This window comes from Haliotis cracherodii, unplaced genomic scaffold, assembly GCF_022045235.1.
Source record: "Haliotis cracherodii isolate W230 unplaced genomic scaffold, xgHalCrac1.p SCAF_5, whole genome shotgun sequence".
Taxonomy (NCBI): Eukaryota; Metazoa; Mollusca; class Gastropoda; order Lepetellida; family Haliotidae; genus Haliotis; species Haliotis cracherodii.
The window spans coordinates 34,011,114-34,026,744 of NW_027266308.1; the positions used below are offsets into that span (position 1 = coordinate 34,011,114).

The 15,631-nt window shown below is 38.2% G+C and overlaps 2 protein-coding genes across 5 annotated transcripts in view; one reads left to right on the plus strand and one right to left on the minus strand.

The window, feature by feature from the left end:
- The window catches only part of LOC139442030 (synaptosomal-associated protein 25-like), a 126,446-nt gene extending 120,793 nt beyond the window's left edge, over positions 1–5,653 (minus strand). For all 3 annotated transcript variants that reach the window (XM_071222791.1, XM_071222793.1, XM_071222792.1), the window contains exon 1: positions 5,594–5,653. The gene's annotated coding sequence lies outside the window, so the exon portion shown is untranslated. The remainder of the gene's footprint in view (positions 1–5,593) is intronic.
- A 171-nt stretch (positions 5,654–5,824) lies between these two features.
- LOC139442000 (zinc finger protein 106-like) overlaps positions 5,825–15,631 on the plus strand; it is a 29,541-nt gene continuing 19,734 nt past the window's right edge. For both annotated transcript variants that reach the window (XM_071222752.1, XM_071222753.1), the window contains exons 1-6: positions 5,825–5,940; positions 8,711–8,807; positions 9,558–9,616; positions 10,155–10,328; positions 11,436–13,749; positions 15,125–15,209. In XM_071222752.1, the coding sequence (XP_071078853.1) occupies positions 8,718–8,807; positions 9,558–9,616; positions 10,155–10,328; positions 11,436–13,749; positions 15,125–15,209 (2,722 nt within the window). In that variant the 5' untranslated portion in view covers positions 5,825–5,940; positions 8,711–8,717. The remainder of the gene's footprint in view (positions 5,941–8,710; positions 8,808–9,557; positions 9,617–10,154; positions 10,329–11,435; positions 13,750–15,124; positions 15,210–15,631) is intronic.

A 15,631-nucleotide genomic window follows, 5' to 3' on the forward strand; every position in this document is an offset into this window, starting at 1 on the left:
TCTAAACAAAATGTCCTCTGTCAGGTTTACAGGAGAATCCTCACCTTAATCCAACCTTACATTAATCCAATCACACACCAAATAGCACCGCTTATTAGTGCTGAGTCGAGTACTTGAGCTAAAACAATATGTGCGAGCTGGCTCGTGTCGGCCTTTGATGCAGTCACAAAGAGCAAAGACACCTTGTTGGGTGGCGTCTGTCTGGACTTGCAGGTGTGATCAGTGATGATATAAGTGAGTAGAACGCTTGTCTTGCAGGTGTGATCAGTGATGACATAAGTGAGTAGAACGCTTGTCTTGATCCCAGCAGTGACAATTCACAGGATGTAATTAGTGTTTGAATGACATTGTTTATATACTTGTTACAAGTGCTGTTCAATAAACAGTGATGTGGAATACATACAAGGGCTGGCTGAAAAGTTCTAAGCGTAACTGTGAAAGACCCGTACCAAGAAGATGGTTTTCATTTATTTCTCCACATAGTCCCCTTCCAGGTTTACATACTTTTGCCAGCCATGCTGCAAGGCCTGGATGCCGGTCAAGAAGAAATTTTCTTCAGCTACCCTAAAAAAGTCATTCACAGTGGAAATGACGTCATCATTGGCGACCGGCTAGTTCCTTTTTCATTTTGGGAAACAGGTGGAGGTCTGACGGCCAAATCGGATGAATAATGGGGATGGTCAATGAGTTCGAAGCCACAATCATGGATTGCTGACATGGCAACCACCGATTTGTGAAGAGGAGCATTGTCTTGGTGGAACAGGACTCCTTTAGTGAGCATTCCCCGTCGCGTAGCTTTGATAGCTTCACGCAACTGTCTCAGTAGGTCAGCATAACATCTTCCATTGATAGTCTGGCCTTTTTTCAAGACAGTCAATCAGCAGAATACCCTTGTAATCCCAAAAGACTTAAGCCATCACCTTTCCAGCAGAAGGAACCGACTTGGCTTTTGGGGGGGCTGGTGATTCCGGATGCTTCCATTCTTGAGACTGAATTTTGGTTTCTGGTTGAAAGTGATGAATCCAGGTCTCATCCATGGTTACAAATCGGGCCAAAAAATCATCGGGAACTGCTTCAAAACAGCATGAATTGTCACGGGACGTCAGGAATCTGACACTTTTCTGATCCGCTGTCAAGAGCTTTGGCACCCATCCCAACTCGTCGGTGATAATGTGCTCAACCCCCTCATGAGAGATGCCCACAACACTGGCAATATGTCGAGTGGTCAATCGTCGATCAGCCATCACCATGTCATGCACCCAGGTAATGTTTTCCGGAATGGTTGCTGTTGAAAACCTTCCTGGATGTGGGTCATAGTCAAGGCTCTCTCTGCCACGCTTGAATTCAAAAGCACACTTCTTTACAGTGGAAAAGGAAGGGGCATCATCCCCTGAAGTGGAGACCATGTCAGCATGTATCTGTTTTGGAGTTAGCCCTTTCAGTTGCCGGTACTTGATGACTGCCCTATAGCCAGTTTTGTCCATTTCTGGTGATTTCAATGGGTAGGTTCACAAGATGGTCTGGTACAAAGACAATAATAACACTACAGTTGCAGTTCTTATGTCTATGATTCATCAAATGATTGTACTAGTTGGTGGCAAAAGTTTGTTTCAATCCGATTGAGATATCCCACTTAGGCTGAGAACTTTTCAGCCAGCCATCATTTCAAGATTTACAGTATCTGATTGGTAGAAGAGGCATGTTTTGGGTTCAGTGTGGTGTGATCGAAATGAAGATGGAAATTGGGTTGTGTCAGGATAAGAAATATTAATTAATGATATATATTTTCTAAACATTTTATATCTACCATTTATCTCCAATCACCAGAACAATTACAATACACGTGACCAATCAAGGAATCTCAAATTGAAATACAAAATAACAATTATGCACTGTGAATTCTATTTTCAGGCATGAATCCAAATACTTTGATTCCTATCAGAATAGATTGAATCATTGCCAGTTTTAAGCCCATTGGGAATAATGGAAACAATCCAACCCTGATGAAAATGTAAAGAAATCAAATATAATATCAATGCAATGTTGACGGTCAAATTCTAGTTTACGAAGTATTGATTTTCCTTCACAAAATGAAGTCCATCATGAAGTGCACATTCCCCACGATCACATTTAATGCCATACATACCACAAGCTGTGTATGTGGCACTGGCAGAGAACAGCTAGCAATGAATTAACCTGATTATGAGAGAACCTTTCAATGAATTGTTCATCATGTGTTTTGCTTTTTGCACCAGAGAGAAAATATTGTTATATTCAGAAGGAGCAGTGTAGGGGTATTTCCGTTACTGATTCAAAACCATCATATACACACCTGAACCCAGTGATTCATGCTACCTTTGAAGACATTTCTCATGTTTCTTGTTGGTTACCAGTTACAGTAGACAATGATAGATTACAGTTCTGTGTCAACAATAGGAATGGTGCTCTGACTATTCAGGTTAGAACTGCAAATATATTTAGAAACCATACACTTTTTTAAGATTGCAATTGGTCACTAGTAATCAACATGATCACATGTTACACTAAAACAATGTTATTCATACAAAATCTGACTACAAGAACTTATCAATCAACCATTTAATATTCAGGTAACTAAGGGAGGATTCTGAGACAAACTCATAGTATTTCTATGTTTATGGAAAAAAAGTATTTTCTCCCATGATGTTTATATATGTCCTATTATTTTCTAGACACACATAACAATACCAGGGGCAGATATGTGAAACATCAATCCACTGCTTATAGTGTAGGAAAGACCATATGAAACAATAAAATATTCTTCCTGCTTTCCTGTGGCATACTTCATTTGAATATTACTCATCATGCTCACGCCAGCTATTACACACATGTATTTTTAATACAGGTTATTGTGGCACACCTGATGTTAACATATTTGATTTTATCTGCTGTACAGACATTAGAGACCTAAGCCACTGTACTCCTAAACCAGAATCTATTAACATTTATTAGTCTTGTAAGGCTAGCTATTATATGTTCTGACTAAACATGCCAAAGTATACAGAGAATTATTGTAGAAAGAAAACTTCATGACTACTAAAGTAAAATCATTTACAATTCAGACAAGCTACAAAGACAGAATCTAGCAACATGTATTTCAGTCTTGGAAGAACAAGTTATTAATAACCCATTTCCAAATTTTAAAACAATTGATAAAATATCTGTTAAAAATTCTCTTGGTATTCACATATCAATTTTGGTGAAGGTGAAGGTTTAAGGAAGAACACACCAAGAAAAGACGAGAAACCTTTCACAAACTTTAAGATGCACTGTGGGTTAACTAGGCTGTCTGAAAAGGTGAGGTAGATAATATCAACAGTTGTATAATTTCCGGAATATACAGTTAAACTACTTGCATAATCATGATAGGACAAATGTATTTTCCTGGTTGTATACTGAACAGACATACAGCCACTAAACACAACCGGGGGAAGGTAGAGTCGGGGGATGATCAAACCATTTATGATATTTGGTTGTATAATGAAAAGATTAATAAAACATGCAACACTACAATTGAAGGCCTTTTCAAGGTATTCAAATGTCATTTTCAAAGCTTTTTATTTGGGTTATTAGCCTTAGTCTTTCAATATTTATTTTAAATCAAGCATACTACATACTACAAATTCAAGGCTTTTAAAGATATTTTCAGGTTTCTGCAAGGTTGACACTAAAATCAAGCTTTTCAACATTGTTCAAAAGATACCTTAAAATTCAAGGCCTTTTAAAGCCTGTATGAACCTTGAACATGTTGAATGAACTGGCCCACTGGTCATTAACCAATTAACATAGCCAGCATTATGTGACCTCAGGCAGCGAGTTTTCAGGTGTTTGCACCTGGTCAAAAGGCAAGGAAATCAATTACAGTGTTTACAAGTAAAATCAAAGTACAGGTATTTTGCTTCAGTCATATTCCTCTTGAATGCTTAATCCAAACATCAGAATATGAAATATGTAGCTTTTGGGGAAATAAGTTGTTGAGATCACACTACAACCTCATGCTTTATGTTCCTTTCACCAACAATTTATCTATGATAATGAGTTGCTATCGTCAGTTCTCTGTATGTTTTGCAAGCACAAAATGGGACTAAAATAATGACCTACACAAGATAAAAGGCCTCTAGGCTTAACATTGACCTTGGCGGTTGATATGAGAAACATGTTGAAACTAAGTATCACTGGTTCAATACAACATCATTGTACACACAAACACAAGCTTGGGCTGTTTCCAACAATGACTTGTATTCAGGTGAATACCGCTAATAAAATGCCATAGTGAGCTACACCAATTTGTCCCATGATTACAATACTTGGTGAACAGTGTACCTATGCTTTAGTATAAATAATGTATCTGGCAACATAATATCACAAATTATACCATAGGATATTATGATGTGTTTATGAATACATGTGTTTGTGATACAATATTCTAAAAGTAGGCCCCACAAATGCATTATTCAATATTTAATTCAATGGAGCAAATCTAATTTTTGGCAAAATTGTGGGCGCACTATTTCAACTGTTTCAACTATCAATAAACTGGAATATCTTATTTTCAAATGTAAGTATCACATGCCATTGTAAAATATGCATCTTCCAGTTATAGAAACATGCACCAGTCCTACCAGCCTCCCCCAAATTCACTTTGTTCAGGCAGCCAAAAAAATTAAATTAAAGGGTTTTTCCCACAATAACATCAATAATCAGTCAAGGGTGTGCTCGGATTCTTGATGTTTACTCTGTAGCATTTATCTCTGGACCCCTAAATATGCTGTTTACATGGATCTTTCACAAACTTGGACAAGATTAATATGGTAAAGCAAAGAAGAGAATTAGGGTCATCATGAATGTGTGTTTACAAACCGCATACATGGCATTAAGCTGGTACATACACTGTTATAGCACCAATATTGTGCATTAACACATTAGGCCTAATGTGTATTATGAAACCTATGAAAATACGATTTGGACCTCTCCATTTTTTTGGCAAGGCATGTAAATTGCAACTTGATAAAGTAAACATACTTTTACCAGCTGATAGCCTACAAGATTTGTAAAACAAATCATGCAACATATTTCAAATAAGATTCTTCATCGAGAGTATATTTTGTAAATCAAAACTGACCGTGAAGTAATACCAGCCAGACATAAAATCAACGCCCCCAAATCCCAAGCCCAATCAACCATGCGTTTCCACTATATTTAGCTTACGTCGTCTGCACGACATTTTTGCGTGTCGCAACCCAAATCATCAACTGATTAAAGCTCTTCTAAATCTACTTTGGTCAACATATTAGTAAGAAATTAAAATTCAGTCTCGAAAGAAATTGTAATTCAACATTTAAGAAAACAACTGTTATTTGACGAAGTCACTTGATGATTTGACATATCCGCTCCCTACAAGAAAACATAAACAAATGGGATAATTTTGTGTTATTTAAGTTGAAATAAAATACAAGAAATGTAATCAAATGGCAACATAGAAAATACACGATCCTAGATCACTCTGGTATTCATCTAGGTTTGTTTGTATGTATTGGGGTGGATTTTCACTCACCGAGTAGAGAAATCACAAATTCTCACTGATATATGACAAATCGCACAATATGGCCGTCCCTATGACGTCACGTGAGTTCTCGTAAAATGATGCGTGCATAAAACGTAATATATCACTCAAATGTTTATGTTTTATGAAATAATCGTAACAACTAGCATTCGAAAACAAAAAAAAAGTTCAATCTTTTACACAAAAGTCACATTTCCCATACTGCGCAGCGCCATACAAACATGGCGGCTTTCATCCGATCCTGGAATCGACAGGGCGATTCCTAATGTTTTCTTGATAGTGCATGTTTACCTTTTGCACATGTATTGCTACAGAAGACACCCATCGTAAACGATAAGGTTGTTATATTTATTTGAATTTCAGTTATTGTTATAGTTTCTTTGAAGTTATACGCTGTGTCAAAATAACGCTGTCACTTTCGCTTATATGAAAACATGCGCAGACAAGTGCTCGAATATTTGACAGGTGCCCGCGACTCTCCTCTGGTAATATAAAATTCGTCGAATATTCCATTTAGCTTGTGCATAAACAAATGACATTGCATTTATTTGCAAAATTATTTGCATGACCTATCATATGGGACAATGAACATGATGAATTGTTGAAAGGAAAATGAGATGCAATACAATAAAAACAGGAGTTGACTTATGTCTTTTGGAAATAACTTCTACATATTCTATCAATGTGACGTTTTGGGACAGATGCTAGTACCTTTGTCAAGCAAATAGGGTCTACATGGCACATATGAGATGCATGGCACATCTTGGAGATGTGAATTAGCAGTTAGACCCACTCATTGAATAACTGTATTCTCAATTTTTGAGTATGTATATAATTGATTTGGAAGGGGCCAGTACTTCGACCATTTTAAAGCATTGTTGGCAATAATGCAATTTACCGTGCGCAGCCTGGGCTCTACCATCCAGTCAGTTATCACGCTATACCGTTACCGTGCCTGACGCTCCAGTGACTCTCACTTAACGATCCAACACTCCTTTTCGGTCTTAGGGAAACTTACACATCTTTACAATCCAACACCCCTTTTCAGTCTTAGGGAAACTTACACGTCTTTACAATCCAACACCCTTTTTCGGTCTTAGGGAAACTTACACAGCTTTACAATCCAACACACCTTTTAGGTCTTAGGAAACTTATATGTCTTAACGATCCAACACCCCTTTTAGGTCCTAAGGGTTAGCTTGCTTTGGGCAAGGTTAGCCATAAATTCTTACCTTTTGAAGCATTAATCCGGTTAATCCAATTGGTCGGTCATGTTGACATAAACAATGGCGGGTGTGGTTTCAAGAAAAGATAAATGGGTGAGCGGACCGGGGCTGCTAATGATCCATTAAACAAGCATTGTTTACATGTGATAGCGCTTTTTATATAGTTTTGCATAATTATATTGATATGATACTACAACTGCGACAGTGATGTGCGTAACAATATAGTGGCAATATAGCTTTACTCTCCGTGGGGTTTTGATGACAGAATGTGGATAAATACCCAAATGGAAATAGTTTTTCGCGTTTCAGGATATTCTCTCAATGAATGGGCTTCGATGACAGAATGCGGATAAATACACAAATGGAAATAGTTTTTCACGTTTCAGGATATTCTCTCAATGAATGGGCTTCGATGACAGAATGTGGATAAATACACAAATGGAAATAGTTTTTCACGTTTCAGGATATTCTCTCAATGAATGGGCTTCGATGACAGAATGTGGATAAATACACAAATGGAAATATTTTTTTCACATTTCAGGATATTCTCTCAATGAATGAGCTTCGATGACAGAATGTGGATAAATAAAGGGGTCCTGGTGTCTTATTTAGCTCATCAGGCTCATTGCTGTAAAGTATATATGACAGTATTTATTTGTTTATATGTGTTTTCAGATGTAAGACTCTCCACTCGCATGACCAACAGTCAGCGTTGCCAGCTACCCCAATCTAGCAGAGTTACTCTGAAAATATCATACAAAATCTGAACCAGTCGTGAAATTCTGAATGTTTACCTTTTGCTGGGGCCAGGGTCTGCCCAGGCATTTACTATTTGCATCCTTACTCTTCTCTTCACATAGGGTAACACAAGCATGAAATAAACAAGGAAGTACTGTAGCATTATCATTTAGGTTCCTTTGGTGTGAATCATGAAAAACAGTTCTACAGTCAAAGAGCATAAACTATTCAATACATGATGCCAATATTTTCAGATTTGTATTCTTATACCATGTATACTGGTATTGATATTTAGCTTATTTGACTTGGTCATTTTGATGTGACATCTTCTACATGTCCCAAGCTTCAAGAAAGTAAATCTTTCATTTTGAAAATTAAAAATGGCTGCTGCAACATTTATAAAAGTAAAACAGCCTTCACATCAATCTCTTCTCTGAAACCACTGGAAATGACAGTGAAGTGTCGTCTAAAATTTTGTTGTCCGTCAAAAACCCCCAGTAAATTATGCATATGTAAATTAAACAGTTCATCTGATGAAAGGATTTTTTTTTGACAGTTTTATGTAAACGAAGCGAAACAAAAAATTGCCTAATATCTGAAAGACATAATTATGTATCAAATTGGATACCAGCTTTCTATGCTGGTCGGATAAAGCAACCTAATGGATCAGGTGGTCACAGTATCAATCACTGGATTGTCTGGCCCTTGTTTAGTGTGACACACAATGAAACGACCAAAATCTTTTGAACAAATTCTTTCTACCATTGTGTACATATTTATGCTAAACAAAAACTTTGACAATTTCTCTCTAATTTACCAAGTTATTGAATGTATTTATCTTTGACACCCTTTTTTCTTGCTGATATACTATACCCATGCATATTGTGCCAATGTATGCAACAATTGACAACAGTGGTTTCATCTTTTCTCAATCCTCTTGTGAATTTTCATTGTGAATTCCAAATAGAGACCTCTGTTTCTGAAGCTTGCCTTATACATCATCCTGGGGAAGTCATCTAGTTTTCCAGTGAGATTGGTTGTTCACTGCTTGTATGGGATTCCTGATGATGTGCAGTATGTGATGAGTGTTCTGTCGTAATGTACTCCTACCGCCAGCAGTGTATACATTCCCTTCTTGTTGCAGGGGCATCATGTCTGATGACGAGGCTAAGAAAACTGTGGCTAAAGACAAGAACATGCACAAATGTAATTTGTGCACCCTGTCATATGCATCTGAAAGAGTAGGTGACAGATTGTATACCTGATGTACATTGTATGTCGAGGGATTTATACATAAATGTCATTTGTAACTTATGTATGAAATTGCATCAATATGTCTATTGATTGCCCTGGATTACAATTTTGAGTTATATTATTTTATAAAAATATAGGGTCTGTTTCAAGCCTAACTATTTCTAGCTGGGGATGAATGTTAAGTTGAGATAAAATTAGTACATGTTGCATGCATAGAAGCAAAAGCAAAAGATATTGAGGAAGTTGTAAAACAAATAGTGTTGTTTACCTGAGAAGGTAGGTAGGGTTCACTTTTGTTTCTATTTCTGGTACAATTTAAAACTGCAACTGTGTTGGAGGACAACTTCTGTCAACACATACTGTGTTTGGTATAGAGTTTCATGTGTGCTCTTTTGTTGTCACGAACAATGAATGTCACCAACAGTGTATACCACAGAGTTAAGTTGAAATTAGGCATTTTATGTTATGTATGAGGATTTATTGCATCAGTGCTTATTTTTTTTTATATGTCTATCAGAGGTTAATTGTGCCATAGTCATACATTTATGAAGCACATATTTTCCATTGATTATAGCTGCTCAGAAGCCCTTTGGAGCAATGAATTATCTTGAGTATGGCTGAAAACAGTCCATTTTAGTTTAAAAGTTGTTTGTTTATCATGTTTATTCAATTAATAATTGAACCGTGAATAGTCTTACTGAGCAACTATTTACATGTTTCTTCATTGTTTCTTTCAGGATTTGCGAGAACACTTTTGGTCTCTGATGCATCACACAAACATAGAATGCAAGAAAAAGTAAGTTGTGTGAAGTATAGTCATGAGTATGTCCGACTGTCTGGATGACAGTGACATGTGTTTCAAAGAGACAACCATGTGGGGATTACAATCAAGGATAGGCCTCTTTCTATGTACTTCATACTCATTGTAAGAGTTTTTACAATTTCTACAGTACTAGGAGTAGTTTTGAATGATTGTTGACCTGGCCAAGACTTTGTTATTGATGTGCCATTTAAATAAAGCTGGAATGTTGTAAACAGGATCTTAAGACAACATTTACTCCTTAATATTGGTATTCCCTGTGATTGGTTTTGTCAATGTTTCGTCTCTTTAACTCATAATCCACTGATCGATCTGCTTTTTATGTAATCCACCATGTTTCAACTATTAGGAGTAAAAAAGCTTCATCCAAGTCATATTATGTCCATAGGACTGATCTTTTAAAGAAAGTGGTATTCCTTAGTAAAACAACCCATACTAATGATTCTGTAATGCAAGTGATCTTGTGTGTGGTCATGCTAGTGTGGTGTTAATTACACCTCTATTGATCTTTCAGGAACAGTCAGCACAACTGCACTCTCTGTTTTACTACCTGTGGAAGTATTGCGGAATATCGGAAACATCTGAGTGGTGAGAAACATAAGAAGGCTGCAGAGGAAAATCGTAATGCTGAGGATGAAAAGGAGGCAGCAGAGGCAAGGGAAGCTCAACATAAAAAATCTGTGGCAAGGTAATATTAGAGTGTTATTCCTTAAAACTTCAACTGACATGTCTGCCATTTTTGTGGAATGGGGATCCGTGGATACAGTGTATGATGTGACTGCTTCTATGTGGAACAGCCATAAACATTTCTTGATGTGTACATGTGTTACTGGAATACCAGTAGAACACTTAACTATTATCTTGGTGAATATGTGTCACTTTCTGCGACAGTATGGGTCATTGCCTGTACCATCTAGCACTGTTTGCCGTGTCGTTCTGTGGTGGTACATGCTTACATTCTGCTGGCATTGACCTCTGAAGATCTGAGGTAAAATTGGTCTTCATCAACCCATGCTTGCCTTAAAAGGTGACTATGCTTGTCGTAAGAGGCGACTATGCTTGTCGTAAGAGGCGACTAACAGGATTGGTGGTCAGGCTAGCCAACTTGGGTGATGCATGTCATCAATCCCAATTGCATAGATCAATGCTCATGATGTCAATCACTAAATTGTCTGGTCCAGACTCGATTATTTACAGACTGCCGTCATATAGCTGGAATATTGCTGAGTGTGGCTTTAAACAACAAACAATCAATGAACCTGCTGGGATATTAGTTAAAATGTGGTAATGTTGACAATGGTAAAATTCATAAGGCTGTGACAACAGAGTTTGTTATAAAAAGATACATATCTTAATAGGAAGTCTGTTATAAAACATTTGGAATGTGACATGTCATGGTAACATATAAATCATTAAAGGAAATGAATAGAAGCCCAGCTAAAACACATTTTGTAGAATTGAGTCAATTAAAAAAAACAGTGGCTTGAGATATCTTGTAGATGCAAGCATGAAATAGTATTTTGCAATCTCATGTCCAGACACTTCATTCATGGATCATACATCAGAGAATGTTAGCCCATTCAGCCTGTAGCACTACGTATTAAGGACAATTAATGTTACAAAAATAGATAGTTATATTTCACATTAAGTCAACCAGTAGTCGATATTTTGTTTTAACATCTTAGAATTTATCCATGGTGTCAACACCTGACAACTGTGAAACATTAATAAATTGAAAATAATAGTGTACTAATTCTCATGAAATCACTTATTTAAACTGTCATCTTCCTTGCAGGGTGCCAGATAAGCACAGCAATATGAAGGACAGGCACACTTTGTCTGATGATGACGATCAGGAACAGGAGGAACAGAGTGAAGGGTTCAGGAGAGACCCTATTTTCTACAAGAGGAAGAAGAAAGCCCAGTCCGACAAACAACAAACAGACATTAACCAGCAACATTCAAGATGGGATCAGCCTGACCATTACCATGATGGAGACTATGACAGATATGGCAACCCATGGGACCAAGGCTACAACTACCGCTACAACAATATGTGCCACAATGACTATTACCAAAATGGCTATCATAGTGGATATGGCCATCCAGATTTTCAAAATCGATATGGCAACGGCTATGGTTGGTTTCCCCCAAGAGGCGGTTTTGTTGGCTTTAATGGGCCCCCAAGAGGGGCAGTGCAAGGACCAAGATATGTGGACTTTGATAGTCATGAGAATGTGAGAATGGATGATGATATGGACATGGAGGGGGAAAGTGGGGAGGAGGAAGGTGTGAGTGTGCATAATAAGGAGTTTCCTTCCTATCAAGGCCAGTACTGGAACGATTATCAGCATAATGGGCATCCACCTCCACCGTGGCATGGTTCATGGAATAACAGTAGTCAGAGAGGCAGTGTTGGGGAAGTGGAGTTTGAACAGAACAATGAAGAAAGGGCAGTGGGGACAAAGAGTAAGAAAAAGAAGAAAGGAAAGTGGAAGGGAAAATCAAAGACACAAGGGGAAAGACACAAAGGAAAGGTTAACCCTACAAATGGTGATAGTCCTAATGCTGCAAATGCAAGGAAACGGTGTCGGAAGTCTGATCCTGTGAAAACAGACCCGAAAACTTCTCGATTGGGAGATGTGAACAGCATATGTGCTGAGGCAAAGGCAGTGATGGATGGTTTCACATTCCAGTTTGATAAAGTGTTTAGTAGTGAACATGATGCAGAGACACTTTCTCACTCGGTGAGGTCAACATCTTCCAACAAGTCCAAGTCTTCAGCAAAAAGCAGGAGTAGCAGTAGTAGCCCCTCGTTAAGGCTGAAGAGCCTTAGTGCCAGGAAACTTCAGAATAGTCGAGTCTCACCAAAGAGTATTCGTGTGTCCCCTAAAGTAAATCGGGACAGTAAGGTAGTTAGAAGTGAACTGCAAAGTGAAGACACTAATGCAGAGTCTGGTGTTTTAGAAAAAGCTGAGAAGCTGTGTAAAGAACTTAGAGAAAAGAGGCAGAAAGCTAAATCAGACAAAGAAAAGATAATGAAGTCCAAGAAAAATGAAATGAGGGATGTGTTGAACAAACAAATCAAGACTTTAAGTGATGCAAATAAATCTAGAATCAAGGGTCATTTGGCATCTGTTGAGAAAGACTCTGCTGTGTCATCTCTTCAGGAAAGTGGTATTGCATCGTTCTCATCTTCGCAGACATCTGCAGATCTAACTGCCAGCAGAAGCTCACTTGCTTCCAGTTCACAGACTTTGGTTTCTCAAAGCGAAGATCAAACTCCTAGAAATGATATTGAGAGGATAAGGCACAGCATTGAAAACAGTGTCAGAAGATCTTTGTCTAGCCCAGCAAAACCAACGTCATCTTCTAGTGAATCCCCTGTTAACAGCTCAAAAAACAGGAAGCCATTGAGCAAAGATTCTTTGTTGAAGATGGTGAACTCACCGAGGTCCAGAAATGAGAGGCTGCATTTAGCGAGAATGTTGAGAACCCGTGCCAGAACACAGAACAAATTAGCCCCTTCAAGATTGAATGTTCAGCTGAATGGACTGTATGACAACTATGAATTTGATGAAGAGGACATCCCTGCTATATCTCTGGAAGACCTGTCACCAGAAGTCAAGCTACAGATTGCTCAGCTGATTGAGGATGATGTAAATATAGACTTAATTAACAGTGAGCCGGATACTCCAAGTTCTCCTGGTATTGAAGCCAAGGTTAACCTCAGCAAGCCGTCCAGCATCAGCAGATTAGAGGCTATGGAAGCAGCAGCTGGTTATGGAACGATGGCAAACACGATTCAATCAGATGCTGCATTGTCCATTGCTGATCTGAATAGCCCACCCCACAGACCTCTGCGTGAAAGTTCCACAGACCAGGCTGTTCTGAATGTTGAGTCACTGGAGACCATGCAGTTCAGAGAGACTTCCATTACTGTGACATCGATTGATGGCATTCCTCAATTGCAAGTGTCAGAGCCAACTGTCAGCTCCAACTTCAGTCCACTGACTTTATCAAGCCCAGTTCCTACAAGTGTGCCCAGTGCTACTTCCTTTGGGGATGGTGGTCAGAAACACATGTCATCGGCTGTTTCCAGTGCTGTGGTACTGTACTGCTTTCTCATCACATTTGTTCATTTTCTTTCCTTAAACATTTGTGCAACCTATTACTTAAAAACTATGGCATGGATTCTTTTCAAATTAAGCGAACAGATTTCCATACTTATAGAAGAGGTGAAGTGCAAACTTTGATTTTGATATGTTGATATTTTGAGAAAATATAAATTTTTATATGTTTTGAACTTAGAATGTTTATTTTACTTCAACAGTTGTGTGTCCTATAACTTGAGAACTACTTCATGGATTTTTTTTCATATTTAAGGAACACTTTCTATACTAATAGGAGAGGTGCAGTGCAAAGTTTTCCTATCAAAGATTTTGATATGTGTGTTTCTGAAATAATATGACTTTTTCATGTTTTGAACTTAGAATATTTTTAACTTCAACATTTATGCATCCTATAACTTAAGAACTTCATGGGGGTACAGTTTCTATACCAATAGGAGAGGTGTAATGCAGAGTTTGATTCCATTTTTTCATGTTTTGAACTTAGAATGAGTGAGTTGGGTTTAACTCCGCTTTTGACAGTATTCCAGTTATATCGTGGTGTGTCAGCTTAATGTGGGAGGAAAGCCCCAAGTGATGCAGGCCTGAGACATTTACCACTTCGGTGAAACCCACGAGCATGGGTATGGTGCTGACAAACTAGAAACATAATCGGGGCAAACCGGGATTCGAACCCACAATCATAGGTTTCTGGGGTTCCCAAGGGACGCAACTTCGCACAGCAAATCGCGGTGCCTTAGACGACTGGGCTACCTCCTTTGAAATATGTTGAAGTTGGGGATAATAGTGTGCCTTTCTCACTTTTTGCCTTGTTTCTTTTGAATCAGTATGTTCCAAATGACTTTTACTCATCACTGTTATATGTATGCCAGTAGAATGTGATAGCTGCCATGCTTTGGTTACTTTTCTTGTTTCACTCCTGCTATGTCTTCACCACACAAACCACTGATTAATATTGTTAGCAATGTCCCCCCTTTGTCAGGGGACGATGACGCACCATCAGCCAGGTCAATGAGCCTGAAAGCCCAATCCATTTAACAATAAGCGTGGCTTGCTGGGACCAAAGACAAGGACTCCTTGTCTTGCACCTATTGTTTCATCCCCTGATTTAGACCGCCTCCGTGGTCTAGTGGTAGAGCGTGGTAGTGGGCTAGCACTATAAGTCGGCATCAGTCCGGTCAAGTACAAGCAGCCACACACACACACTTACATGCATGCACGTCGCTATATAAGTACAATAATCTTGGACGCGACGTTAAACCCAATTTCACCTCACCTCATCCCCAGATTTTAGTGATCTTGTTCTCCAACATAGATGTTTTGCATGTGTTCATGACATTAGTTCTGTTTGTAGGATCTGGGCAGAAGAGCTTTACAGATGAGTGGCCTTGAGGACAGGCCGAGCCTCAGTCACAGTTGTACATCTGTGGCTATACCAAGTATGTGCCCCTCAAGTTTTTATCATTCATAACACTGTACTATGGTAAACACCATTCCAACTATTCCACAGCTCATTCTGGACTAGTAGTGTATGTAAAATAACTACTTAATTCCTGACATAACAAAGAAGTTGACAGCCATAAATTCTTTTCCTTATAATTCCTGCGATTATCCTACCTGTATTACATCATAGACATAAATTCTGTATTTAGTCTGTCATCACACAATAAAATCTTCAGAATGTTCAACAGAAGTCCTCTTTACTGTCAGCTATCCATAATCAGTTGTGTAAGTAAAAGTATTTGATGTCCAAGGCTCTTTTGCATTGACAAGATGGGAAATCTCACTTCTTTTTTGTGGTGTCAACACTGAAATTGTTTTGATATGACACATTACTTTGTTGTCATGCTATAATTTAGTG